This window comes from Pleuronectes platessa, chromosome 4 (assembly GCF_947347685.1).
Source record: "Pleuronectes platessa chromosome 4, fPlePla1.1, whole genome shotgun sequence".
In the NCBI taxonomy this organism is placed as follows: Eukaryota; Metazoa; Chordata; class Actinopteri; order Pleuronectiformes; family Pleuronectidae; genus Pleuronectes; species Pleuronectes platessa.
Genome location: NC_070629.1, coordinates 21,739,551 through 21,767,037, shown reverse-complemented (window position 1 = coordinate 21,767,037; position 27,487 = coordinate 21,739,551). Strand labels below are relative to the sequence as shown.

At 42.3% G+C, this 27,487-nt stretch overlaps 2 protein-coding genes across 2 annotated transcripts in view; one reads left to right on the top strand and one right to left on the bottom strand.

Annotated features, from left to right (window-relative positions):
- On the top strand, positions 1-27,093 carry fancc (FA complementation group C). The gene is made up of 15 exons (XM_053421239.1): positions 1-189; positions 2,915-3,160; positions 7,118-7,205; positions 7,369-7,463; positions 12,121-12,228; positions 12,506-12,570; positions 12,971-13,135; positions 13,645-13,801; positions 17,137-17,192; positions 17,321-17,420; positions 18,540-18,615; positions 20,298-20,400; positions 22,093-22,267; positions 23,585-23,797; positions 25,150-27,093. The coding sequence occupies exons 2-15, from the start codon at positions 2,960-2,962 to the stop codon at positions 25,345-25,347; spliced, it is 1,800 nt and encodes a 599-aa protein (XP_053277214.1). The 5' UTR covers positions 1-189; positions 2,915-2,959; the 3' UTR covers positions 25,348-27,093.
- Positions 26,514-27,487, bottom strand: part of aopep (aminopeptidase O (putative)) — a 75,235-nt gene continuing 74,261 nt past the window's right edge. Inside the window, exon 18 of the mRNA XM_053421237.1 lies at positions 26,514-27,458. The gene's annotated coding sequence lies outside the window, so the exon portion shown is untranslated. The remainder of the gene's footprint in view (positions 27,459-27,487) is intronic.

Genomic DNA, 27,487 nt, shown 5'->3' with positions numbered 1-27,487 from the left:
CACGATGACGTGTACGCGGCTCTCAGCCAATAGTCTTCCTCCATACACGGAAGTCCGAGAGAAGAGGGAAGTTCGGTTTGTATACAACTCCGATCGAGCGCCTTGTTTTCTCGTGTGAAGACACGAAGAGTGAACGGATGTAGCGGACTCCTCCTGTGTGGAGACTGCGGTTTGACGTCCTGTCCACATGTAAGTCCTCGTTTCAGTTCTCCGGAGGGATACGACGGTAGAGTGGCTAACATGCTAACCAGCTAACGGCTCAGATAACAGCTCCAGAGAGATGAGAGAGACGGAAGTGAGCCGCGTTGATTTAGTCGTAAAGTGGCGCCACAGTTTGATTCTGGGGTTGATTTGTTGTTGTTGTGTAAACATTGAACTCACACACTTCCTCGCCATGTGTCGCTGTGGTAAAGCGGAGGAAACACTGGCATCGTGCGGTGTGGTGGAAATGCTGCACTCGAACGCTTCACCTGTGTGTGTGCGCGTGTGTGCGAGACAGCAATCACGTATACACATGCAACCATATATCCAATTATACAACAATCCTCTCATTGGAAATTAATAAATGCTCCATTTATTTCTATGACACAAATAATCGGAGTAATTTCATACATATACATTTATTTTGTGGGTCTTTATTCTATCTATTTTCATGTTATAGACATTTATTTAGTATCGGACTATTAATTTATATCTGTATTTATTGTGATGCATTATTTGTTTCTATTTCTACTGGAAGCGTTCTCTGTCTTTTTTGCACTATTATTAATTTATTGCTCCTGTAGAGACTTGGCACATCAGTCCCTTACCCCCTTATAAAGGGTGTGACCTATGGTTGTGACAGATATTCTGTTATCCATCATTATTCTGTCAAGTTGTTATTAATTTAGGGAAATAATAGCATATGATTCAAATCTTTTTCTTACTCATTACATTTTCAGCAACCCTATTATCCACGTGTTTCTGCTTGCATACAGCAGGTACTTGTTAATATGTGGCTTCAAGTGAATATGTGATAAATGTTCCACAGTAGGGCAAAAAATAATGGATAATATAGAAATACATTAAGCCTAAATTAGCTGAAAGACAACTGTTATCTCCTTTTATGCACGTTACTAAGGCAGCCCCGTGATTTAATCCAAGTGACCTTAAATATAATATACTGAAGTAAAATTGGAGAGAGTGATGCTTAAACTGATTTGAATTTACTGAAATAACGTCAACAGTCTCATAATTGGAACGGCAAACTGACCCTTACCCAAAGTCCACACGCTTAGTTTCACAAATCTTCAAAGATAATATTTGACCAGTCACATCTCGTTCCTGCTCCTGAACGAGTTCGGCCAACACCAGAGCTGCTGTCCAGTGTGTTTGTGCGCATGTTCATTTTTTCTCTCTGCCTGTGCGACATGGGTTTGCACAAGTTTGTGTAAGAACAGAACCTGTGTATTTAAAGTATTAAGCCGTACTGTCTGTGTGTGATATTATGGGAGAGGCTGTCTGCTACTTAGGTATTCAGGCTCTTTTCTACTAATGCCTCACTAAAAACTAAGCCCCTGACACAAGTCAACAAGAAGCGTTTGTTCCTCATTTGGTTGGGCTTTTTTTCCCTCCCCGAAAATGAGTATTTATATATTCACATCAGCGAGCCATAGGGGCTTTCCAGCAGAGATGATGGCAAGACATTAAACAAATCGTGTGTAACGAGGTGATCATAAAACACAACCCTGTGGTGTCCCACACAGACCTGTCATTATGGCAAAAAACAACAAGTACCCGTACAGCCACACACCATTCTCCGGCTATATACAGACATGAAACACATCCTCACACACACGCACACTCTTATAATATGCCCCCCCACGATTTTCTCCATATCATCATAAAAGGTGAAGAATGCACTGTTTATTTCTCAGTAAGCCATCATGAATGTGTGTTGGAGAAGGTTCATATCCTGCAGCTTAGAAGTTTCATTGTTAGATTGTGGTTATAAGAGCTTCTTAACCAGATTAACTCACTTTGCTTCAATTTATTTTACGCTTGTTATTAGTTCCACTTTTAATTGCATTCTCTGCCTGTGCTTTCATAGAGAGTGGTGAATGAAGTGGGCCACACATGCACATATTTAATTGGAGCCCCACAATTGCACTGGCAGGCTCATATCGTTAAGTCTTGATGGTTTATCCAGATGTATTTGGCAAAAACAAAATGGTTTTATAGGCTGCACTTATATTTTCTTAATTCAGTGTCTCAAATATATAAATAAATTAAGTATGTTTCTGTGTACGCTCAGCCCTTCTCATCAAAACTCACTGTGGTCTTGATGTTTAACAAACTTGTTTCAATTAATTTCTCTTCTAATGAAACATTTATAAGGCTGATTAAAATCCTGCATTGTTTTCATCTATGATGAGGCCATAGCCGACTTCTCCATTTTCTTTGTTAGCACATTATGTACAGACCTATCAAACCAAAGAGGACACGCTCTTAGAAACTATTGCTCCAGTTATTAATGGTTAAAAAGTCCACAGTGCACCTTATTTATTTCATTTCATAAAAGTTCACCTTTTATTACAGGCAAGCAGTAAAACAGTTCTCCTGAAAAGACCTCCTGATATTGTGCATTGAATTAAGTGAAATCAAGTTCACAAAATGATTTCTTTCAATTATCTAATGACCCCACCCACCCCATCCCTGGATCCAGACCACCAATCCCCAAAGAGCCTCACTGCAAAACATCCTTGAGGTTAATTTCAACTAAACACCAAGCCCCAGCTGATTTCTTCTCTCCATGGACTTGAGCAAACAATATGAAATGTGGTTGTTTTCTCTCTACAGTCACAAGATAAATATGACAAAGAACAGATGATATCTGCATAATCCTTGCACTTGTCTCATTGTTTATCTCACCTAGGATCTTTCTTTGCCCCTGAGTAAATTCACCTGGACAAGGGGCCCAATGTCTCTGCTGCAACCAGCCATCCAGCTCCAGCACACGACAGAGCCGCTGCCGAGTGTCCAGGAGGAGCTACAGTTCTGGATGGACAAAGCGGTTGCTTGGGGCCAGGCTGACAGTCCAGACACTCAGAGAGACACCAGCCTGCACTTGAGAAGATTAAGCAGTTACCTCCAGGAACTGCTCTCACATATCAACACTGTGGTGAGCAGACACCTTGATAAGCTGAGCTCAGGTCTTCACAGGCATTTATTCTGTGACAGTACAAGAGAAGGTTGAAAAAAATGTATACTCTTGGAAATTCCGATAGACTTAGTTCTACACTGTATATCCCAGATACCTGTTTATCTAATGCTCGATATCCAGCATGTTTTACAGACCCAACACCCCTTACCTAATGAAATACATTAAAACGGTTAATTACTAACGCTGGGCAGGCAACATCCATCTGATTAACGAAGCACTAAGTTAAATCAAACACCAGCGCGTATTGGTGCAAACACAGAGTCATGCATAAGCTCGCTCTCAGAGCCAGAGCTTGAACAGTAAGCCCAGCGTTGGTAGCCTCCTGCTAACAGAGGCAGCTCTGTGCTGTGCAGAGGCTGTGAATGTCTGGCTGCCAGTGCTGCAATGTTGAGTTAGTCAGGTAATAGCCGCAATGGGACCTTCAGTGCTAACCTAATGTATCCCCATATCAGGTCAGCAAATTTGGGAAGGGGGCAGAGGACAGGAGTGGTGCAGAACTGTGAGATGTCAGTGTTGCTGCAGCCACATCTCCCCTCCTCCCTCCACCTCGTGCTCCTCTGGACTCGCTGTCTCTCGACTGTAAACATGTTCTCCCTCACATTATACACTCTCACGGCGTCTTTGCAGCTTTTCATTTGTGACTACACAGTCCTTGTGTTTGACTGTTACACAGTCTCAGTGTCTCTGTCTGGTTCACGTTCTATTTGGCCACTCTTCATTCACTTTTACAGATTGAGGATTGACTGGAGGTTGTTTTTATCTGTCTGTCTCTGTGTCAGTGTGTTTAGGATAAGAATGGATACCAAAAAGAATAAAAGGTATTGCTTTATTGGTTTGTAGTTCGTTTTACTAGCAGTGGACTCATGAAACACAAATACATGATACCCTGCTTCAGCTGAGACAGACTGGTTGATACCCAGTTGATACAGATTTGGGTTGCAAATGGCATCAAACAGGGCAGCACCCATAGTGGCTTCATTTGTGTGCATCTGGAGGAAGTGGAGACACAGCATTACACCACTCCTCCAAGGAGCTTTGAGATGGACGGTGAGTGTGGGGAATTCTGAAACACACTTGTGTATATTTATGTTCTCACCATAGTAACTTCAGTATTTATTGCTTGGTCTACTCTGATTGTGGTTCAGTGACGTCAGGGACAGAAGTGTTTCCTCACGGTTCTCTCTTCATCATTGGCGATAAACGTGTACCATTTGCCTCCGATGCTAGACCATCAGCAGCCACTTCAGCCTGAGATGTCTGTCCCTAATCAAAACAAGAGACACGGTCCCAAAGCTCATTATAATTAGGGACAATGCTGACAAGGCTTTGATGGTGATTTGGCCTCGGTAGTCAGTGGTAATTGCTTTCTGTTGTGATGGCTCGCTCTTATGGGCATTCCTGCAGTCACAGAGCGTTGTACAGTTCCTATTGTAAATGAACATTCCTTTATGTTTGCATCACTAACACACAATTGCACACGTATACTCACACAGACGAAACGTTTACCATGTGTTGCTGGATTGATAGGAAGGCCGAGTTTGAGGGCTGTGATCCAGGAAGCATTGGCGGTGTTGTGGATGGGGTATTTAGAGGAACTGGACTTGGCTCATTATTCTACTCCTCATTAATGGTGATCTCATCCACTTGTATGAATCAAGTTAGAATCACTGTCTGTCTGATCTTCTTTTTTTGAATATATAGGCCTCAAGCTACTTCTCCAATTTCAATAAGTTGTTTCTCTCAAAAGAGACAATAGATTCTGATATGGTGCCGAGGAAAAAGCATTATTGTTACAAATGTTGGTTGTGTGAATAGACCGCATATAAATATGGAGTACACAACTTTATTTCCTCCCACTATCCAGATATCAAGCCAACATATCCTGGATGCAAAACAAATGCTGTTTTCTTATTTCGAAAACTTCATTTGCGATTTCACAGGCATGATCAATCGCAAGTCCCTCTCAGCTGTCAATCATCCTTTTTTTTTATCGTTAAAAGCAAACTTACTGGAAACATGTGCTATTAAACATACATCATAAAAAACTACAGTGAAAAACAGAAACTATCTTTGAGTGAAATTAATTTGACAGGTATTTTGACTTGTGTAGTTTGGCCCATGTGTCATACTCTGACATGAAGGAAGCAGGGTTCATGACTTCTAAGGCAGCCAGCCACCAGGGGAGTTCAGGGTGCTTTGGCTTCACTTATTGGGAGCTGTTGTGTCGTGCATCTCTATACACAGTCTATGGATCTTAGCAAGATGTTGATCGGATTATTATCCCAAAGAAAAGACATGAGAGAAAGAACGGTATAAAAGAAGTTATATTTTGACTGCAGTGTCCATGTTTTTCTACATCAAATGAAATGCTGTGACAACTCAACCTCCACAATGCTTATGTGGCAGAGAAGCCAAATTTTCCCTGGCTAAGCTAAAGCACACTGCTTCAATAATAACCGGCATGTGTCCGATTTCTGTTGGTGTTCTCCGGTTAGCTCACAGGTGAAACGTATGATGTAGTCCGTTAATATGGGCGGACTAATAAGTAATACTGTACAGGCCCGTAAACATGATGCAAGTGTGCAGGAAAATGCTTGTAAATGTAAGTAATCCCTCACTTTGATGTGTTCCTGTATATCCACCTGTAGTCATCACATTGTAAAATATAATGGGGTCTGGGTTATTTATCAAAACCAGGACCGCAGTCAGCTGGAACAGAACAATGTTGTGCAAGTGTGTTTTTACCGAGTTATCCCTCTGTTATCAAAAATGATTTTTAAAAGTCTTCATTGCTACTCAAGGCCTTTGTCTATGTCTCCAAATTGAATCGAATGTTTGTGTTTCTCACTAATATGCTGTGTTTTTCGTAATATTAAATTAGAAACAACAAATCAGTTGGTTTGGTGTAAGTGCTTAATGCTTTAATAACCATTTGTGTCCTTGTCGTCTTAATTTATAAGGGCTTGTGACGCACTCTTGTCTTTTTCACATCAACAAGATCCTTGCTTGGCTGTTTGGGTCATCCATTTTATGTGAGCTGTCTCAAGTGATTCTGAGAAAATCTAATAATTGAAAAAGTGGCCTGGATCAAAGGTTAGTGAAGATCTTAAATGTAGTGGGTGTGCATTAGCTTGAAAGCTTTTTGATGCTTTATCTGGACGTGAGGTGAAATAAATCACATGGTCTGCTGTTCTGAACCTGATAAACAAAAACACACACACAGGTATTCTTAAGCACTTCCAGGTATAGAACCAGAGCCCGTTCTGTTCACTGAACCTCTCACTACTGACACTATGGTAAGAGTTGGGACATGACCATAACATACGAAACAAAGGGTCCACGCATCACTAATGTGCTGTACACCTGTGGATGGGCCTGCTAGTCAACTCGGCATCCTCGTTAATAAACGAGGAGTGATTTGAGATTATTTTCATCCTCTACTGTTTATACAAATGAACAGTATTCATATAGCACTATTCCAGTCTTATCAACCTCCTGAGCCACCGCTGCCCACTTCAGGTTCTCTAAGGTTTTCTACTGCTAAATATATTATATTAAATCAAGAATTACAAAATCAAGAGGGATAATTAATAAACACGGAGCTCCGATCATATGAGATAAGGAAGTTTTAAAACAAGAGCTGGAAATAGTACACTGAAAACCTGAGATTAAAAAAAACCAAGAGTCCAGAGTTAGCCTCACTAATCTGAGGACCTGTATTATAACATCTCAGATTGAAATGACTAAATCAAGATCAACTGATAAAAAACACTTTACTGTATTTGCCTTCCTCTCTGATACACTAAAGTGCAAGGTAGCAGGTTCAGAGGTCTAAACATATTCAAGATAAAAAACATGTTATGTCAATTAAATCCATTATCTCATGTCTGTGTTTATCTCTGTACTGTCCCTTAGAGATCCACGACAGAAACCATGAAGCGGCTGCCCCTCCTGGGACAGCTCCTTGGCCGACTGTGCTGGAACCCTCACGTTACCGCTGATGGTGAGTGTTTCTGGGCAGCTTTGACTCAGTGGAGCACAGTGGGTGGATCAGGTCCAGAGTAGCCTCTTAGTTTTGAAGTCAGGTTTTCAGAACTCCCAGACAAACAGAAGTAATAATGGTAGTAATGATACAGAGATCATGGTGTGTAATGTGTTGTCTTTAGATACGAGCAGAGGGCTGCTGTTCCAGTGTCTGTGGGGACTGTACTCAGAGGAGCCGAGTGATGCTGTGGAAAGAAAAGCCAACCAGTGGATACGGGTATGGACTGGATATTCTCTATCCCTACTAATACAGACCCCAAGGTTAAGTGATTAATGAGCAACAGAGACTCGGGGAAAGATACTTTTTTTTTTCTTAACAGGGGGGGTCAAGTTTAAGACTCAACTTCCCATTCTAAGTCACTTCATCTTTGCGCGTATAATTTAAAGTGAGCATTGTCTTTTAAGCATTTTTAATTGTAGTAGTATAAATTTGAAAGAAGCTGGATATGGTGGAGACAACAACTCAGAAATGTATAATGAACATTTAAATCAAGTAATTATAGTTAAGGTTTAATCATATCCCTTTTCTCTTATTTTTCCAACTTGATCTGCCTGCTGTTTTTACCCTCATTCCTTCTTGACTGACTCGCCACACAAAATATTTACCAATTACAGATCATCCCTTTCACAATTTCCCTTTGAGTGCCTTTGGGCTGCTGAAGAGATTTTCTGTCTAATTTACCTTTTAATAGGAGTTCTCTCCAATGGGGATACAGATGATGGATGAGGGATATTGGATTTCTGTTAGTTTAAACCCTTTTGTGCCCAAAACTGTTAAACATATTTTTTAAAAGCAAATTAGAAATGTCTGTTTCACCGCCTCCTGGCACCAGAGAAGGATCAGCCTTTATATTACGGCTGGTTGATCCCACTCGCTGTCTGTTTTCAAGTCAAACACACAAGCACACACACACACGCACACACATATACACACACACACGAACACACACACACCTACATTCACAAAGGAGGGAGAGAGAACACAGGGAAGTAAAGATTCTGCATTTTTCAACTTTGACAGGGTTCACACAGATGGCTTATGATAAACAATGTGGGACCTTCACATTTTTGCCAGATTAACTGTGTGTTTGTATTCTTTTGATTAATTTCTCATCTAATAAAACATCTTGCTAATTAAAACAGTGCCTTGAAAGTAAACCTTGAATTTGCCAGATGGTCTTTGACCCATACGAGGGGAAGTGGAGTGCATGTGTGTGTTGCGGCGTTTGAATCTATGTCTGTGTGCTTTTTATAGGCATGTGTTTTCTCACGCAGTGTTGTATTCCCATATCAGTTTCATGTGCAAAAATGTGGTTCTCGTGGAAGATGGGATGGTGTGAAGATTTACATTAGACGTCTATAAAGCCTTGATTGTGATTCATTTAGAGATTAAAATGAAAATAATAGTTGCAGCCTTTGTTGAACGTCAGTCTGGGTTTGTGTCGTGTTTCCATCATCGTATAGAAGTCGTTCATTTGACTTCAGATTGCTCCAAGTTGGGTTCACTGGGGCCACTGGTACTAAAATTGCATGCTTGTATTATTTTCTTTACTGCAGGGCACCAGTTGAAAGTGTCCAAAGAGTACAAGTACAATAAACTCCAAACCAACTCTGCAGCCTCCCCTCATTCTCCCTCTCTTCTCCTCCCAACAAGCTTCCACTTCCCACAAATGACAGGAATGGCGGGAAGCGCAAAAAAACCTATTCACCACAGCTCAGCCCGTCTGGGGGAGCAGGGCAGATGTATGGTTTTAGGCCAGAGATGGTCTGTCTCTGTGTCTCTCCCTGCGCTGTCCTGGAATGCAGAATGCAGCCTGTTTTCTGTTAGCCCTGTCTGATCTTGCTCCCCAACATTGTTTTCTTGCCGCCGCTATAATAGAGTAAGGGTCTGGTGCTAAGTGGCATCTAAACACTGTGTTTGTTTGGGTCTGTCCATGCGTTCCCATGTGTTTTTTGAGTATTCGGGCAAATACATGTGTTTTATAGCTACTGTATATAATACCATTAGTACCCACATGTATTTTTCTCCTTAAATTATGAAAGCGCTCAGGGTATTTATCTTCTTCTCCTTCAGCCCTCCCTGCTTGCCTCTGCTTTCCACATCTGAGTGTTCTCCCTGGGTTTGATGAATGCTGGGTACAGCCGCATTCTGGAGCTGCAGGCGATGTCAGATAGTCATTAGCTCAATCGCTCGACATCCTGTACCAGAAAAAGGGAGGACCACACAGCGCTGCAGTAAAATGGTATGATCTCTGAGGAGATGACAGATGAGTAGAGCATGAGTGTAATATTAGAGAGCCGGAGGACGGACACTTGATACCTTAATCTTTGACGTGTATCTTGAGTGACTCAAACAGGGTGAAGCACAGGTAGGCCCTGGAGCGGCTGGGGCTGATTTATAGTTTTGAAACATATTTCTAAACCTTTGGCTCAAACTGGCTGTTATATGCTGTGGTTTAATGTGGAGATGAAAGTGTCTGACACTGGTACACTTCCCCCTTCATTTTCTTCTTGGGTGTCGTCCCCTGACTATCTTTTATATATATTTTCATTCCCTTCAAAGGAGTAGTTTGACATTTTGCATAATTTGTTCGTTTTTAAATCTGTACACAAACAGAAATGTTGAAACCTGCTGTAACTGCTTGTCGGCTGTTGTCATTGTGGGTGGACATGCATAGACACGAGGTATCACAACGTAGCTCTTGATAAAATATGAATTGTTTGCATTTCTGTTTCAAGGCACTGAACTGTTTACTGAGCCAGGCGAGCTTCGGCCCCCTGTTTAACTAAACTAATCTATACTGTCAAACTATCCCTTTAGTTACAGGGTTGAATTATGTTTAAGATTAATATAATTGTATATATAAAAGTTCTATTTATCACCCTGCCGGTACAGCGGTGGGCTCTGTTCCCTCTCAGCAAGAAGGTTCTAGGCTCAACTGGGATTGGCTCCAGCCCTCCTGGACAAGCAGTATAGAATGTAACTGAATGTTAATGAGAGGACAGCTGCATCTAGAATACATTAGTTGTTTGTAAAACTCGTTGTGTATTCTGATGTCACAACATCCAAATATCTGACTCAGATGAATAAAAACAGGTTTGGAAACTGCCGTCAGTCCCAAATTAGGTTTTATATTAGTAAGGAAAAGGCACATTGACTTCTCATAGTGCACTGAGTTCGAGCACAATGGCTCACAGCTCCATTACTTTGCAAGTTCTTTTCGCCTTCTTCTGCACTCGTTTCCCTCATTTTCTCCTCCCTCATTTTTGTCTCTGCTGTTTTGACCATTTGAGGCTAAACTTAAGTCTTTCATTGGTTTTGAGAGAATTCAATCATGGCCTAGTAATTGTTAACAGGCACACATCAAACCCAACCAAAGTCTTTTGCCTGGCGCATTTTTCTCCATCCTATGTTTTAATTTTAGATTTATGGAGGGATAATTTCCATGGCAGCAGCTCGTCAAAGCCCCCAAAGCCAGCTTGGTTGCTGTTCTCTCTGAGAGAAGGATGACTTTTGACCTAAAGTATTTGCCATCCATCTATCGGTTTGCCCTTAATCCCATTCCTCTGGCGACCACACCCTTCTTTCCTTGCTCCGAATGGAGCCATGGCTGCGTGTGCTCGTCTCTCGTCTCTGCCATTTCTTCTAACCAGCCTTTCTTCTCTCTCTCTCTCGTCTCTTATCCCCCAGCCTCGATGTGCCTCCTTACAAGGGTGGGATAAGTGTGATTGGTTGTGCATGTACTCAATGTGCAGGGTTTGAGGGTGCTCACATGGTAGTGATTGGGGTTGTTTTGTGAGACTATGTGGAGGGTAAGCATCTTAGCGTGCTGTAGGGCCCGGCCAAAGAAACCACACAGCTCCACCAACAGCGCTGCAGCACTGCTCTGCCTGGGATTCTGCTCTCCCTCACTTCTTCTTGGTTTGTTGCCCTCTTTTCCTACATATTCGGCCTCTCTCCATCCCTTTCTCTCCTCATCGCTCTTGCTGATCCCCTTTTATCTGCAGTTTGAAAGGGATTTGTACTTTTTTGATTCTACTCTTAGTGGTGTGGATGTTTTTCAGTTTTTTTGGTTCATCAAAGCTGTAAAAGCAGATGTGTGTGTGCTGAGGATGTGAGGCCCGGGCTGTTTATGTTGGATCTCACTTTCCAGCTTGTACAACTAAATCAACTTATTGTGGTCGAATAGAGATGACTGCTTCTACGGTTTGAATAAATCACTAATCTAAAACTCTCAGGTTTTCATCAAGCTTCTGAGCGAAAACCAGAGAAGACGAATTCTTATCAACTAACAGTTTATTAATCACTAGACCATTAAAAGCTGTGTGGCTGTGTTTTCATTTTTTTGTGAGAAAGCTCATGTGAAAAGTCAAAATTAATAAATGTGCCTCAAACCGTCTTGTGTCATAGAGCATTTGTATTTCATCCCTTTTGTATCTTTACCTTTCTTGGAATCAACCCCAGTGATGTTATACCTAACAGTGTGAGTCAGGTGTTCCCTCTCTTCGTTCCTTCCCCAGCGTTTCTCACAGATGAGAGTCAGCTGAGTTTATTAGTGCGGTTTTATCAGTGTGTGATGAGGCCCCTTCTGAAAAATGCTTGTAAAACACCAAGCCCCTCTCTGACAAAGAATGTTTATTCCTGAAGTCGCTCATATGCTGTCCATACATTCTCATTTACTGGAATGCCTTCTCTTCACTCATGTGGTTCAAATGATATGACGCCAGCGGAGTCATCCTATACTCCGGCAACTCATTAGCTTTGATGTTATGGATCCTGGGCTTTGGGCAGATCGTATTTAAATCTTATCCTCTGTTCTAGACACAAACGGAAAAGTGCGGTTAATCCGTTGCACTGTGTGTTCCTCCCACAGAGAGTGCTGTGTCAGCTTTCTACAGAAGAAGATGATGCTGCGGCGGAGAAATTAATGAAGCGTATGGGTGTACCACCAAAAGAGTACCATCTCAAAGTGCTGACAAAGGTATTCTCTTGGTCTGAATCTCTCCTGCATTGATACTGTATGCAAGTCTGATGGCATTGCTCCTTCAGTTTGTGCACAGCCGAGTTATTTGGTGTTATGTGTATTGTTCTGGGATTAAGTATCTTCATTGTGGTAGATGGTATTGTGTGTCATTGTTGTCTTGTAGCTATCTGTCTACTGTATAATGTATGGCACATGTATTTTTTTAATTTTATTTTCCGAGAGGGTCAAATTAACATCTATCTCTACTGTGTATGTGCTTTTTCCTGCATTTCAGATGGTGACAGTGCTGCAGGAAAACATTGGAAAGAGCTGTAGTTCTCTGGGAAACATAAATCAGAGGTACAGCACTGGAGAGTCCAGGGCTGCTACTAATGATTGTATATCCAACTGATTCATCTGCGTATTAGTTTCTTGCCTCTTTCTTTAGTCTAGTAAATGTCAAGAAATTGTGCACAAATAAGTATTATAGTTTCAAAGATCCCAGGGTGTTGTCTTCTTATATAACAAGTCAAAACCCAAAGATATTCAACAGTGACAAGCAGTAAATCCTCACATTTTAAAAAAACTGGAGCTGCGAAAGTAACCCACACAAATAAATATAAAATTATCCAAATATTTGCTGATTAATTGGTAAATTAATGCAGATCAATATATATTATACATAGTTGAGGATTCCTTAAATCTGTATCTCTGCTAATATTTTGCCCATGTTCAATATTAAATGAATGACTCTGTCCAGGTGTTCATGTGACATCATCCTGGCTACATCCGAGGCGTGTGTCCCTCTGGTCTCTTGTCCGGAGGCCGCCCCTCTCATTGGTGCTCTGCTGCAGCGTCCAGCGACTTGTGTCAGAGCAGCTCTGAGTGAAGACTTCCTGGAGGCGCTGAGCTCTGCCTTCTCCAGGTAGAATAACATAAAGAGACTCCGGTCTGGAGCCCATTCAGAGCAGAGCTGTGTCTGAAATCACTTCTTCTTCACAGTATCATATAGTGCACTTCATTTTTAGTCCTAGAATTCTGAGTGTAAAATTGATGCAACATTTGGCGTCTTGAAACGTTCCCACAATGGAATGAAAAATGGTGTGCACTCTACTTTCTGCTGACAGTCGCACAATGCAGTGTGTTGTATTTTACAGATGTGAAAACTACAGTTGTGCGACTTTACAGCTGTCAAATTATGCTGTTAAAATTATAACTCATAAACGTCCAGAATCTAAATTTACTGCTCACAATAGAAGTGTTGAGTGTTTAAGAGAGCAGTGAGTGAGTGATGAGGGGAGGGATCTCAGACACAGCTCAGGACTGACGCTATTTTCTAAAAAGTAGTTCCCAAACATTATATCTAATATGTAGATGGAATACATCCAATCATATACGATGATATAGATTTATCAGTGATGTTTTATTTTACAGAAAGGTCTTGTCATTGGAGGATCAGGCTGTCGTCTCTCTGTGGATTCACAGTCTGTCCAGCCTGGAAGAGGCCGTGCTCAGTCTCCTGGAGTCTGTTCTGAGCAACACGGGGTCGACACCACAGAGGATGGTGCAGCAGGTGTCACAGTCTCTGCTGGTGGGTATTTTGGTTTCTGGAGAGGGGCAACTTCAAGGATTAGGGCATGCATTTGAGTCATGGACGTGATTATATTCTCCAAAATGTCTTTAATTTGTGTTAAATCGGTAGCTAGACTCTGAGTGTAGTGGTCCCAACCTCTGTTATAGATTAAGCTTTGCTGATTATTCTCACAATCTGCAAAAAAAAAAACCTCATCAAGCTCACATCTTCAATCTTTTATTTTTCAAAGTCCAATGATATTTAGTTTACATTGATATAAAAGAAATAACAGCAGATTTTAGGACCCATGGAACTCTAATGTTATACCTCATTTACCTCCATGAACAACTATCTTGGCAGAATCTCTCACACTATTATTGGAAGGATGTATTTCCTAACAGCTAAGTCAAGAGGCTGAAGTGTACGTGTTTGGCTGAATCCGCCTGATGCACGAGTGTCTAATTTGTCACATGTGAAGCTGTTGAGATGCTGTGAAATGTTGGAGCATTGTTCTGTGAACGTTTCTGCAATTTTACTGCTGCTTGAACTGGCATCTTTTAAGACCATTGATAAAGTAGGGACATATTGCTGCTGTTAAAACGGATTTTGTTATGTACATAGTTTGACTCATCTGCCCCGAGTTAGAGTCTCACATCAGAACTCACTGCACGCTCCATGTGTGTTCAGCTCCGATGTGAACAGCTTTGTCAACTGTGAAACCGAACAGTTTTGAATACGAGGCCTGCTCTGTTCAATGTCCTCTAATATGGACTTGTACTGTTTTCATATGCTCCGTTCTTGGAAACGTTCCATCGCTTTTTTCCCGGCGGGTCTTTATTGACTGTTTTTGCCGGGCAGCCTCGCACCATTTGGCTTTGCTCTGCGTGCATCGCACATCGTTGGGCGAGCATTAAACCGCCTCTCACATCATTTGGCTCGGGCTACACAGACTCCACTGTGCACGGCTGAGCACTGCACCCTCCGTCACTTGAGTCTAATGCCGCTCCGCACTTCATTTAACTGAAGATCATGGCCAGTTCAAAGTCAGGAGTGAGTTTTGATTTAATGATTGTTATGACTAGTTATTGCAGATGATGTCGTTACTACAATGCACAGCAAAGCAATCGGTTGCTGACAAGAGCAGCTTTATATCCCATATTATCCTGGAACATGTTTTACAAATTAGTGCGGGTCCTGCGATAATTAAGAATAACAATAAAATAATTAAATGTGTCGCTGAAACTCAGACTAAACTCTGAAATTAGATACAACAATGTTTACTCGACTCTTTCTCCACAGTAATTATTCACAGAGGACACGTGACACAAAATCAGAGTGGATTAATGTTCATAGACGGGCTTTCTACAAACTGTTTGTGCCAAATGTCTGTGCCCAGCAATAAAACACCGTTGTGTGCACAGTTATAAATGGCATCCTGTTTACTTAAGTTACTGATTACAAGTAGGAAACGAGGTATTTGGCCTCACGTTAACTTCGGTCCAGTTTGTCAGTTGTGTCACTCCCGCTCGAGAGAGTGATGGTCCACTGGAGCTGTGTACACAACAGGCCGGCGACGCACGCTGTCTTAGTTTAGGAACTCTTCTCAAAACTGTAAGAGATCGGAACACACTGTTAAATGAATGAGTAACGCTCAGTGTACAGGAATAGGCCGGCCTATTGATTGCACTTGATGCCCTCATCTTGAGCTTGTAAGAGCTACTATGTTGGTAAGACAAGTTCTGTAAGCAATCAAACTAATTATAGAAACTGTTTACTTCTCGGTCCCGTCACGGATCTACTTGTTTATCCTCTTGTCCTTGTTTGATTGACCTCTGTTTTTATCACCTTTTATCGTTCACACGCACATGTATGCACACAAACCCGATCCACACACGCAAGCCTTCGGTCGCCATCGCTTTTGTTTATGATATCTCATCTGGTGTATTGTATCCTTTGTAAAGAGTTTGCGCTGCTTTCGTTAAGGTTCCACTTAGCCTTCAGGTTTTTGCGTTTTCATGCGGGTCTCTGTTCCAACATGCATGCATTGAAGAGGGAAAAACAAAACGAGGAACGTCTGCCAGCTCCTCACCTCCCTTTCACTCACTTGTTTAAACTGCAATCAAAAAATGGGAAACGTGAAATTAGGCTCACATTCCTCATGTTGGCTGGTCCCACCCCAGTGCGATCCAGTGGGAGAGAGAGAGACGCAGGCCCAATAACAATAAATACCCACTTCCTGGGCCCGACTGCCAAAAACAGGATGTTTGTTGTATGCTGTAATTGACCCTCCTTGAAGTGTTAGTGGTAAGGTGTGGAGGAGGACGCTGAAACTCCCCACATGTTTTTGATTCATAGGGAGAATCATGACAGTGCGTACACACGGTGCTGGCGTGCGACTCACACATGCAGATGCCCACTGACATATGTACATGAACGGTATGCCAACGCACTGCTTATGTCCATCCAAACAGTGACATGATTTGTTTGATTAATTCCACTTTTCTAGCCGGGGAGGAGAAAAAAGAAACAAACACGTCAGGACTGAGTATATAAAAGTGTTTGCTTCCTTTGTTGGGACATTGCAATGACGGCATTTAAACACTGGGTGGGGTTGTTTGTTCTTACTGGGACTGTAATTGGTCTGGAACCCTGGCACAAAGTCATTTGTGCAGTTACATGTGTACGTAAACTGAAGTGAAAACACTGCTTCTTTACATAACCAGGCTGTAGCTTATATATACACCAGGATCGTCCTATTGTTAAATACTAGTCACACCAGTGGCAGCTTTTAAATTCACTGTGAGCTAATGAAATAAATAGACAAGCGTGCTCACGTCTGATTCTGCCTCCAGACTACGTGCTCTCCTCCTATGGGAGAGTGTGGATGGGGGGGGGGGACGAATCGCAAAGGGAGAATAATTAGGGAGTCGAAGAAATAAAAAAGAAAGGGAGAGGGAGGCAGACATGAACAGTACAGCTGTTAAATGTTTGCACTTGGGTATTTTAGAATGTGTTAAATCTGAAACACATGATGAGTGTGCATTAGGAGAAGATGAGAGAGTTGGTGTGTGTGGGGCTCTGTGAAGGAAGGACTGACACGGTGGTAAACTGAGCGGCTCACCGGGGGACGTGTGAGAACAGGGACACACTGAGGCACTGGAGGTTTGTGCACGATGCAACAGTGACACCTTGTGGTGGTGCGTGTTTTGAGTAAATACTTTTTTCTCTTTAAGTAGCTAAAATGTGATCTGTCTCATCTTATGGTTATTTATAATCTTATTCTGGATTTGTGTTTTTATCTGTGCAGTGTCACTTTATGGGGTTTTAATTGTTGTGTTTCTTGTGTGTTTCAGCCTAAAGCCTGTGCACAGCACTGCTCAATATTTTTAGTTGTTAATGACATCTTCAGGTGAGTGTTCGTGTCTCATTCAGAGGTTGTTGTTTTGTAAATTTTGTTATGATGGAGTACACCATATTTATTCCTGTATGATTGTGTTTGTGGGTTTCTGGTTGTGTTTGTGTGTTTGTGTGTGGCAGGTCGACCCTTAAACAATCTGAAGGAAACAACTCTGTTAAATCTCTTATCCAAACATTCACCAGCTGTTTCCTGAGGGAAGTGGCCCTGCTGCAGCCTCAGGTAGGATCCATAAGAAGCACATAGGTTTTTAGGAAGACTGCAAATCAATCTGCCCTCTAACTGATTAGTCCTTTGGAAATTGAAGTATAAGACAATTAAATAATAGCCACCAGGAAGTGGACACATTGAAATTCATACTTTCCCTTAGTTGATTATCATGAAGACAAACTGAAAACTCAGTTTAAGGGCAGCTAATGTGATGAAACTCAAACCATTGAAGTCCAGTTTACAACCAGCAGAGATTTCACCGCATCTAACTTTACTTTATGGTTTTTTAATTTGTCACGTATCACTTTTATCCTTAATGTGTCACCGGCTTTGGGGCCCAGGTCATAGCGACTCTCAACTTTCAATTTTAAACCTATTGTTCCTGAGCACTTAGTGTCACAGAAGATACGACCTCACCTGCTGTAACACATTCTCAAGTTTAAAACCTATAAATGACGGATTCTTATCCACCATGTTCTCTGGAAGTAAATGAAAAGCTACATTTGTGTTGGAGGCTTTGTTGCACTCACACATGATTCCTCTGCACACTCACTTAACATTTGATGACTCCTCAAACTCCCACTTCGTTATCACTTCCTTTTCATCTGAGAGCTCCCTGCTCACGCTACACACACACACACACACACACACACACACACACACACCATGGTTCACACCTCTGAAGAGCAGACAGTTAATGACGATTTGTAATAACTTTGTATGAATAAAACACCTGCGATGACATGTGTGTCCATCAACACCTCCTGTGTAACTGTAGGGAATCATCTGACACCAACATGTCAGTCCTTGCTGTAAAAAGTCATGAAAACAGATGTGTCACCAGGTTTGATGCTTTACCTGCTACAGGGCTTTGTGAATTCAGCCCAGCTTCCTATCACCTCTATTACCCAGTAGATGGCAGTGCTGCAGTGCGTTTACAGTGATCTCAGGTTTAAATGGCTGTAGTCACACTGCACTAAACACTTCCCATTACACGCTACATTACACATTAGCAGCTACTGTATCACCGTTACACAGCCTCCCATTCAAAATGTCATTTTTCAGCCTTTCAGAGCACAGTGATGTGCAAGTGTGATTTACATTTAAAGATTGTGCTTTGTGTTGTTTCAGAAGTGTGTGTCTCTGAAGGCTTTCTTCCCACAGTCACCTCAGAGTGTGTTGGTTCCTCTGTTGACCCTGCCGTCAGGTCAGTGTGCAAATAGATGTGTGTGTGTGTGTGTGTGTGTGTGTGTGTGTGTGTGTGTGTGTGTGTGTGTGTGTGTGTGTGTGTGTGTGTGTGTGTGTGTGTGTGTGTGTGTGTGTGTGTGTGTGTGTGTGTGTGTGTGCGCGCGTTCATGTGTACTCTGACATATAACCCTGTATATTGAGTCAGGATGTATTCAGGTATTCTTTAACAGTGTATAAACAGTTTTCCTGCTGCAGAGTGAATGGACTCTTGTGTGTCTTGTTCTCACTAATCAATAATAGTTAGTTAACAACTTAACTGAGTGTTTTATGTCTTTTCTAAAAGATGACATGATGCAGGAAGGAAGTGAAGGTTACATCTTCTCAAAATGAGTTTCTAATCTGACATATTTACAGCCGGTGTATCATTTTAGGTATTTATTGTGAAATAATCATTGATCGTGTTATACAGACACACAATTGCACCTAATTTTTCCCATTAAGAAGAATCCGTGTTCTCCATATTGAATATGTATTACCAGTGTTTACATATGGGAATCTTTACCACTTAAGACTTGCACAGTAGGTGAGTGCAGGGGCACAGTGGAGCAGTGCTTATCAGTGTGTGCCCAGACTGGCCCCCGAGCAGAAATGATTTACATGAATAGAGCCATTTAGGGACACACTGGAACCAAGCCAGAACCAGTTAATTATTACTGTGTGTGTGTGTGTGTGTGTGTGTGTCTGTGTGTGTGTGTCACTGGAGACTGAATGGAAATTGTGCTTTGAAAAGTAGACAATTTGAGCTTTTTATCATGATTCGTGTTCCCACTGAAAGAGGTTTAAATTTATACTCAGCATTGCATTGTTAAAGCAGTCGACAGGAACGATCTGGATCGAGATAAGAAGGGTCTGATATGTTTGTTGGTTAGATGGTTACTGAGTTCTGTGGATTTTTTTGTGCAAAATATGGTTTGTGAAAGGAAAGTAATTTTTTGGCAGAAGAATGGGGAATGTGACAAACACCTCTTTGGTCTTTTTAAAGCAGGTAAAAATAACAGCTGGAAACCAAACGAGAATAAGTCTAAAAGGATTTTCAGATGTAAAAGGTTCTTGTGTGTTATAGTCATCTTCATCTTAGCAGAAGAATTATGAAACAATATTTTAATCTCCACTGAACTACACACACTCATAAATATCCGATCCTTGAAAAATGCATAACTATTTTCATCAAGATCCATGAATTATTCTCTGAGAAATCAATTAAAAATGTGGGAAAACACTCTGAATCGGCCCCTTGATCCAGATCCACACTAAAATGATCCTGTCCTTCTTTTGGTCACCACCCCCCCCCACCCCTCCACCAAATTACAAAGAAACTGGTACGGTAGTTTTTACGTAATCCTGCTAAAAGAAACCACAAACGCAGATGAAAACATAACCTCTTTGGCGTAGGTCAATAACCAATGATGAAAAGAATTATGGCCGCTCTTGTGTAAAGAGTTGTTGTGTAATGATGAGTTTCATACTGGAACTAGTTCTTCACCCAATCCACCCAATCTTCTTCTTTGAAACTAAGCGAATACATGTATCTCGCGTCATGTCGAACTATTCCTTTCTTAAACGGTGACCAGTTAGCTTGCTGTGAATTGAGTGAATGCCATTTGACAATCATTGTGTCTGTGTGTGAATTTGCTCTTGCAGAGATGCCTCCGGAGGCTTGGAGCCATCACCTGAACTGGCTCAGCAGCTCATTACAGAGACTGACAGAGGAGGAAGAGGAGGGAGACGGCCGCAGCAGCACCAGGTTGGAGTGAGAAAAGCTTGTAGAGAGAATGTGTTGATGTGAATCTGCTCCCACCACCACCTCAGCAAATGCTTGCGTGGTGTTCTGATTTCCATTAGCTGCTGTTAAGGGGGTGGTTAGTCTGATATTTTCCTCTTGCATCACAGCAGAGAGGTCTTGATGCACTGCATGGCTCCTCCAAGTACTCATTAGAGGCTGTAAGCTTGGGACTGGGAGCTGTGGTGTGAACAAGTGTTGGAAAGCCCAACAAGAGTGAGAAAAGGAATGCAGAAGAAGAACCGGAGAAGCAGGGCCAGAGTGGACAGAGGAAAACTAAACCACGGTGGAGAGAAAAGCACGAGAGTGAGAGTTGGACGGGCTCAGAGAAAGAGAGGAAAGAAGATGCGGATGAAAAGCAGACAGGAGTTGATGTCCTCGAGATGGAGACAGCTGACTCGATACCCTCCAGCTGCGGCTTTTAACAGGGCCCATTATCCCCACCACCGCCGCCGCCACTCCTCTCCGGAGCTCCATGAAAATTTCCCAAAACATTGTTCCGAGCCAGCGGTGGGAAAGTGGTCTGTTGTGTTGCTCCGAGCGAGGATGCAGCTGCCAGGGCCCTGCAGAGGGCTGCTGCTGGTCGGGCCTGGGAGCCAAGGGGAAAGAGGGGAGATGAGGTGGAGAGCTCTAATGGTGGTATTAGGGAAATCTGAGAGAGGGAGAGATCTTTATCGCTCCTCCAAGTTACAGTCTCACTGTTGCAGCTGTGTAGCTCAGTTTCACCGTCTCTTTCAGATCTTTGTCCATTTTAATCCCAGTTCTTATTTGAATTTGAATTTGAATTTGAGACCAGGGAGGTCGAGATCACAAGGTCAGAGGAAATATTTTGCTTGAGAATCTTGACTCTTCCGTTCTTACTCTGTCTTGTCATCTCAGCTCACGACCGTCCTTTTTCTATCCTGCCTCCTGTTGCCCCCCCCCTTACATATGTCTATCAGGACTGCAGTCCACATCTCGTAATATTGAATAAATATGCAGTGTATGGACATAAATTTAAATCTTCATGGATTTTATGGAGATTTTATTCAGAGCAAATCCTTCTGTCAGTTGGGAGCTATAAAAGCATGAATCTGAGCATCAGTTTCCATTTTTTTTACTTTACTGAGGAAATATCAACTGTTGAAAGATCCAATCGTGGCTCCGCATGATGTCACAACTGGGAAGGAAAAAGGATTTCCATATCTGTCTCTGAATCAGATCTGTTTAACAACAGGCTGTCTGGCGAGAAAGAGAAATCTTTTAAAGGGTCTTTTAATGGTTTTATCAAATCTTCGGGGGAAAACACTTGATTTGTTTCATAGACAAATAAATTTGTCACAATGTAAATCTGTATTAAAATACCTCCATGACAATTAGCTGCTGTGTTTTACAACTGCAGCAGCTGGAAGAGGGGAAAGTTTTGCTCATTCACACGTTTAACTTGGAAAAAGAGAGGATGAGGTGTGTTGAAGCCGTTTAGCAGCTAAATCCGACCACCCAAATCACCAGGGTTTATAGATATTAAAACCTGTTTATAGCACAGTGAGCCCCGTAAACATGGGCCTGCCCCAGTGTGGGGCTGCGTTTGCAAGCCATCATTACAAACTGAAGGGGAAAAAAAAAATTAGTTTAATGTCTTGAACAAGAATATAACATTCTCCTCCTGTCCTGTAGGGGGCACCAGAGGGTGTTCGAGGCCTGGTTCCTGCTGGTCCAGTGTGCTCACTGGGTGCAGGTGAGCGTCCAACTCCTGGGGACAAACGGGCTGGAGGACCGTGGCCCCCTCCTGTGGCTGCTGACCTTCTACCACCACCCCACCAACAGGGGGCACCACAGGGATCTACAGCTGGTAAGATTGTGTGAAAAACTAAATTCTCCATTTTTCCTTCTTCTTCTTCTTCTTCTTCTTCTTCTCCTTCTTCTTCTTCTTTGTTTTTTAATCTTTAGTTCTACTTCTTCAATGGCTTTTGATATCAGTTGGTCAAGCTGCCACCTTGATCCAGATGAAAATATCCCAGTAGGTATTGATTACCATGAAATTTGGTAAAGTGTGTGTGTGTGTGTGTGTGTGTGTGTGTGTGTGTGTGTGTGTGTGTGTGTGTGTGTGTGTGTGTGTGTGTGTGTGTGTGTGTGTGTGTGTGTGTGTGTGTGTGTGTGTGTGTGTGTGTGTGTGTGTGTGTGTGTGTGTGTGTGTACTATCACTATACACCATAGACTGTATATAAAGAAGGACAACGCGTCTCTACTTCCTCTCATTGTACAAAAAAGCCCAAATATCCCCCACAGGGAAACCACCATCTTGTGCTGACAAGCATTTAGAGCCAGAGTCTGCACAGAACAGATCAAGGAGTGGAAGCACATTATTTTTATAGCATTAAAACAGACTCTTGAACATACATCAGTGTGATAATAACTACCCGGTGGTGTCATGTCATCCAATCATATATATCTATATATATTGTACTGTATAAGCAGCCTCACTGAGCATCTATAGCTCAGCTGTCGACTCTCTAATTTGGAAACTGTTCTAAATTTGACTTATTCTCTCACTGAGTCTGCAGCTGTTTGGTTATGAAGACGCTCTCTGTGTTCATGCTGCAGGAAGCCGCCGCTCTGCTCCATGCACTCTGGATATCGCAGTAGAGCGGCTATCGTAACTCCGCAGAGCAACATTGTGGATGCTCTGTTATTTGCTCACAGCAGGTGTGTCGCCGCTGAAAGCCACAGAAGAAAAACAAAGAGAGGAACACATTAAAGGATAAATTATGGATGACCCCTATCTGAGCCGGGGAGGGTGAGACAGTGGCAGAGGGAGACAGATGAGGGGGGGGAGGGGAGCCGGGTGGAGAGGGTGATGTAGTATTGATTTCTCAGTGAGTGTCTGGCCAGCTGGCCTGAGTTTCATCTCTCTGTCTCCTGTTTGTCCGCTTGCTCTCATAACCCCGGGAGTCTCTCTCTCTCTCTCTCTCTCTCCGCCGCCATCTCTCCAGTTACGACCTCACGTTCAACTCCCACCGGGTCGTCTCTGTTCATCATTTACGAATTACTGATCTATTGATTTCCATCTGCAGGAAGGCTACTTAAAGCAATGCTTCTTCATTCCAGCGTGGCCTATAAATAAACATCCGTCGGCCGCCCTGTGATGCATCATGCTGTCTGTTTCCAGGTACAGGCCGGAGAGGCGTGGCTCCACCTCCACGCCCTCTTCTCGGCCCCCCCCCATCCGGCTCCTGCTGACCGCCAGCAGCTGTTGGTCGCTCTGCTGTCACCAGGACCTCAGCGACCGGCCCTGTGTCCGTCACTGGTCTTCAGCCTCTTACTCAACTTTGCAGTTTTTTCCCACCAGCCGCTGAGCTGCTCGACACAGGTTTTACACACGGTGAGGAAACAACCTGTTGTGTGTTTAAAATGCTAAATTCAAGTAGAGTGGCCCCGCCCCTTTTATAAAACCACATTAAAAACACCAGATCCCGATTTGTATCTGGATCCGATCCAAATTTGACATAAATCAGTTTCCTAAACATGCCTGATTTTTTTTTCATCTAGGTCCATGAAATATTCTCTGAGAAATAAGAAGATGTTTGTCGTGTATTCGTTAGAGTAAAACATGTTGACATGTGCTTAAAACATAATGATAGGCTTACACTTATGGTGCTTGCCCTCTGGACACTCAGACATTCTCAGAGAGTCCACCAGATGTTTGTCTTATTTACTCTCTACCTTTTTGGTATGACCTTTGACCTAGGGAGTTGTCTTGACCAGCTGGTGGATGGAATCTTTTTGACCAATGTGTCTTCATGTTCGGACACAAAAACGTGCCCTTATTTAGTCAAACATCCCATAAGGGGACGTCATTTACCTGAAGTCAAGGGAGGAACCAATGTCCCTATATAACTGTGTGTAAGACCCCTGCAAGTCAGATTTTCACCATTTGGCTGTGTGATGTCTCCGGGTATACCATGGTGCCCGTCCTGACCTGTGAAACTTCTGTGTAATAAACTTTGTTATACTGAAGGTACTAGGTCCTCGGAGTCCTTTCTTCATCATCAACAACTTCTACAACATCATCGACCTCTTGGCTACATAGAATATACGATATGTTCATAAACGCCACATCACACAATGTTAAACAAAAGGAAAAACTGTTCCTGGATCTGCCCCCTGATCCAGATCAGAACCAAACTTTAATGACACATATCACATCTTTTCCCTTTCCTTGCTTAATACTAACAAATAAATACACAAACGTAGATGAAAACATAACCTCCTTGCCAGATGTAATACATGTTCTAACACACTGGATGATTGTCTTATGCTCGGGTCGTTTTTGAAGCAATATTAATGGAAGTCAGAGGAGAATAGTAGATGTTATTCAGGCTTTGATTCTTAGTGGTTATTATGTGGTCTGGTATTAATCAGTTTTTCAGTGTACTCTACATTTCTTGATATCAAATGGGCTCTAGTTGTGTAGTTGTAGTTTCTGTATATCATGAAATACACAATCATGACATGGACATTTAATTTACAAAACATTATCTAATGCTATGTAGTGCGCTGTTAGATGTTATATAGCATAAGTAATCTGTCTCTTTTCTCTTACCGCCTTATCACTAATGCTTTGTCTAGTTAAGTGTTTTGGCCCTGTTACAGGCAATATCTTACTGTCTTTGTGTGTGTGTGTGTGTGTGTGTGTATGTGTGTGGCTGTGGGTGTGTGTGTGTGTGGGTCCAGGTGGTGCGTCGGTCTGGTCTGGTGGAAGAAGCAGCGTGTGCTCTCCGCTCACTGGAGCTCCGGCTAAGTGCAGGAAGCTGCTCATCAAGCGACGCTACCAGAGTTCACCTCAGGATCGAGGCCCTTCAGAACACACTAACACATATGCAGGCAGCATGGAGCCCTGCTGAGAGCCAGACACACACTCACACACTCTGAAGGAGGTGAGAGCGCATAGCTACACACATACACACACATTAATACAAACAACCACACAGCAGCGAGTTCCTCCTCAGCTCAGGGGCTTTTCAGGGCACGTCTGCAGAATGACAAATAGCCTCACTCTTGTGTAGATGTGCTTGGGACAATGACAGGAATGTGTCAGAACACAGCTCAGCAAGGACAGATTATGTGGAGTGTGCAATTATATGCGCACACAAACACACACTACAACTACAAGGCCCACAAGGACATTTGAGAAGTGACAGATCACACTGCAAAGAAGCAGCAGCGGGTACAGCGTGTCAGAGTCCTCCCACTCATGTAATTGTCTCACAAAATAAATCCTTCACGCTACACACACACACACACACACTTCAAGGCATTCATGTCTGAAGGAAACTGACACCAAATGCCACTTACCTTTGTGCCAAAATGTGTTAAATATGAGACATTACATTGCCGAGTTAATGATAAACAGTTAATAATGAAATGTAAATCCGCTTATTTTTGGATGTACATTCTCTGGTGTTTTCAATTATTATAAAAACTGTCTGTCCATGGCATTTAAAATAAATAAATACACATTTAAACTACTTCTATTGAAGTACACTATTCCTGATTAAGCTTCCACATAACTACTTCATAATATTGTTTATACCGTCAATAGTTTAGGGCGACAACTGATAATCGTCTCCTCTGCTGGTGAATCTGTGGATTTGTTCTCCCAGAGTGGAAAGTATTTAATTTACTCAAAGAAACGCAGTAAATTCTCTCATGTGAGAACCTGCTGATTCTGGTACATGTTGTACTTTGTGATGAGGTCATATGATTTGAGTGGTTTTGTAAGATTTGTTCTTGAAATAAAAAAATGTGCTCAAGTTGGGATTTATTACCAAAGATCTTCATAAGCTTGTTTCCTTTTTTTATTTTATTAATCCTCCACTGTCCTCAATGTTTAGATGTGATCGACTTTGGATCCCCTCAGCGATGGAGTGGACTCCAACAGGGTTAGGGATAAACTCATGAATCCAAAGTGATCCCATCATCCGTGTAGAACAGGAAGATGTAGACCTGCTCTATGATTGATTATTGTTATAGTCAAATTTGAAACTGATTAGATTCTAGTGGTCAAAAGTGAAGGTAAACCACGACCTCACTCAAAAAACCCTTGCTACCTTTTATTACATTTCTTTATAAAACCTTCATGACATGAGGTGTTGATACTAGTTTATAAAAGCATTAAACATCCAGTGATAAGCATGTAGGTGTTTATGAAATGAGAATCTAGATATTTGAACCTTTGCAAATAAAATCAGGCAGAAATCTTCAACTTTAACTCCTTCAGACACGGACTGAGCTTAAAAAGTCACAGGTTCAAGAAAACAATTTTTTATTTCAACCCGATTGTAAAAAAAAACTCACTTGACATCACGCAGGGAAAACATCTTGTCATTATTATATTTACACAGCAGTTACAGAACCGTCACATGGACGTATAGAAAACGTCCTGATCCTTGTCAAGTGTTTATTTTCCAGTGTCGTTACAGCCCAGAGAGAAGTGAGGTCATTTGTTATGTATGAAAACATTATTCACCTGGAAGGTTTTCCAGTCTAAACTCCAGAACCAGATCGTGGCTGTAGACTAAACAGACATGAATTCACACCTACACACAGACTCACACACACACAGACACACACAGAGAAACTAGCTGAGACGCAGCTGCTGAGGTCGGGGGTGCAGTATCTTTATGAAAAATCTCCTCTCACATGTTCGGTCGTTTGGAGCAGATTGAAATGTGGAGCTTCTCTCTTGACGCAGCAATAACGGAGGCAACAACAGTGAATCTCACTACACAGCCTGTCCCGTCCCTGGTCCACACACACACACACACACACACACACCATCTCTTTAGACTTGAATGAACAGAACTGCTGTTCTCTAAACATCGCCAGTTGGCCTCGGGCCGCGGAGTAAGAGCCTTCTGGTGTTCACGCTGCTCAGCGACTCTGCGGCGTCTCCTCTCCTAACGGGGAGAAGGAGGTGAGCTCTGGACCCTCGTCCGCCCTCGGGAGCCAGACTCCCGTCATCTCCGTCTGTGGTCGGCAACCTGGAAGAGAGAGATACAGATTGGAGCAT

What these genes read in the sequence shown, in the direction of transcription:
- fancc (XM_053421239.1), top strand. Translation starts at nt 2,960, where the DNA reads ATGTCTCTGCTGCAACCAGCCATCCAGCTCCAGCACACGACAGAGCCG. An exon ending in AAGCCAACCAGTGGATACGG is followed by an intron (nt 7,464 to 12,120) that starts GTATGGACTGGA and finishes TTCCTCCCACAG; the next exon opens with AGAGTGCTGTGTCAGCTTTC. An exon ending in ACCACAGGGATCTACAGCTG is followed by an intron (nt 22,268 to 23,584) that starts GTAAGATTGTGT and finishes GTCTGTTTCCAG; the next exon opens with GTACAGGCCGGAGAGGCGTG.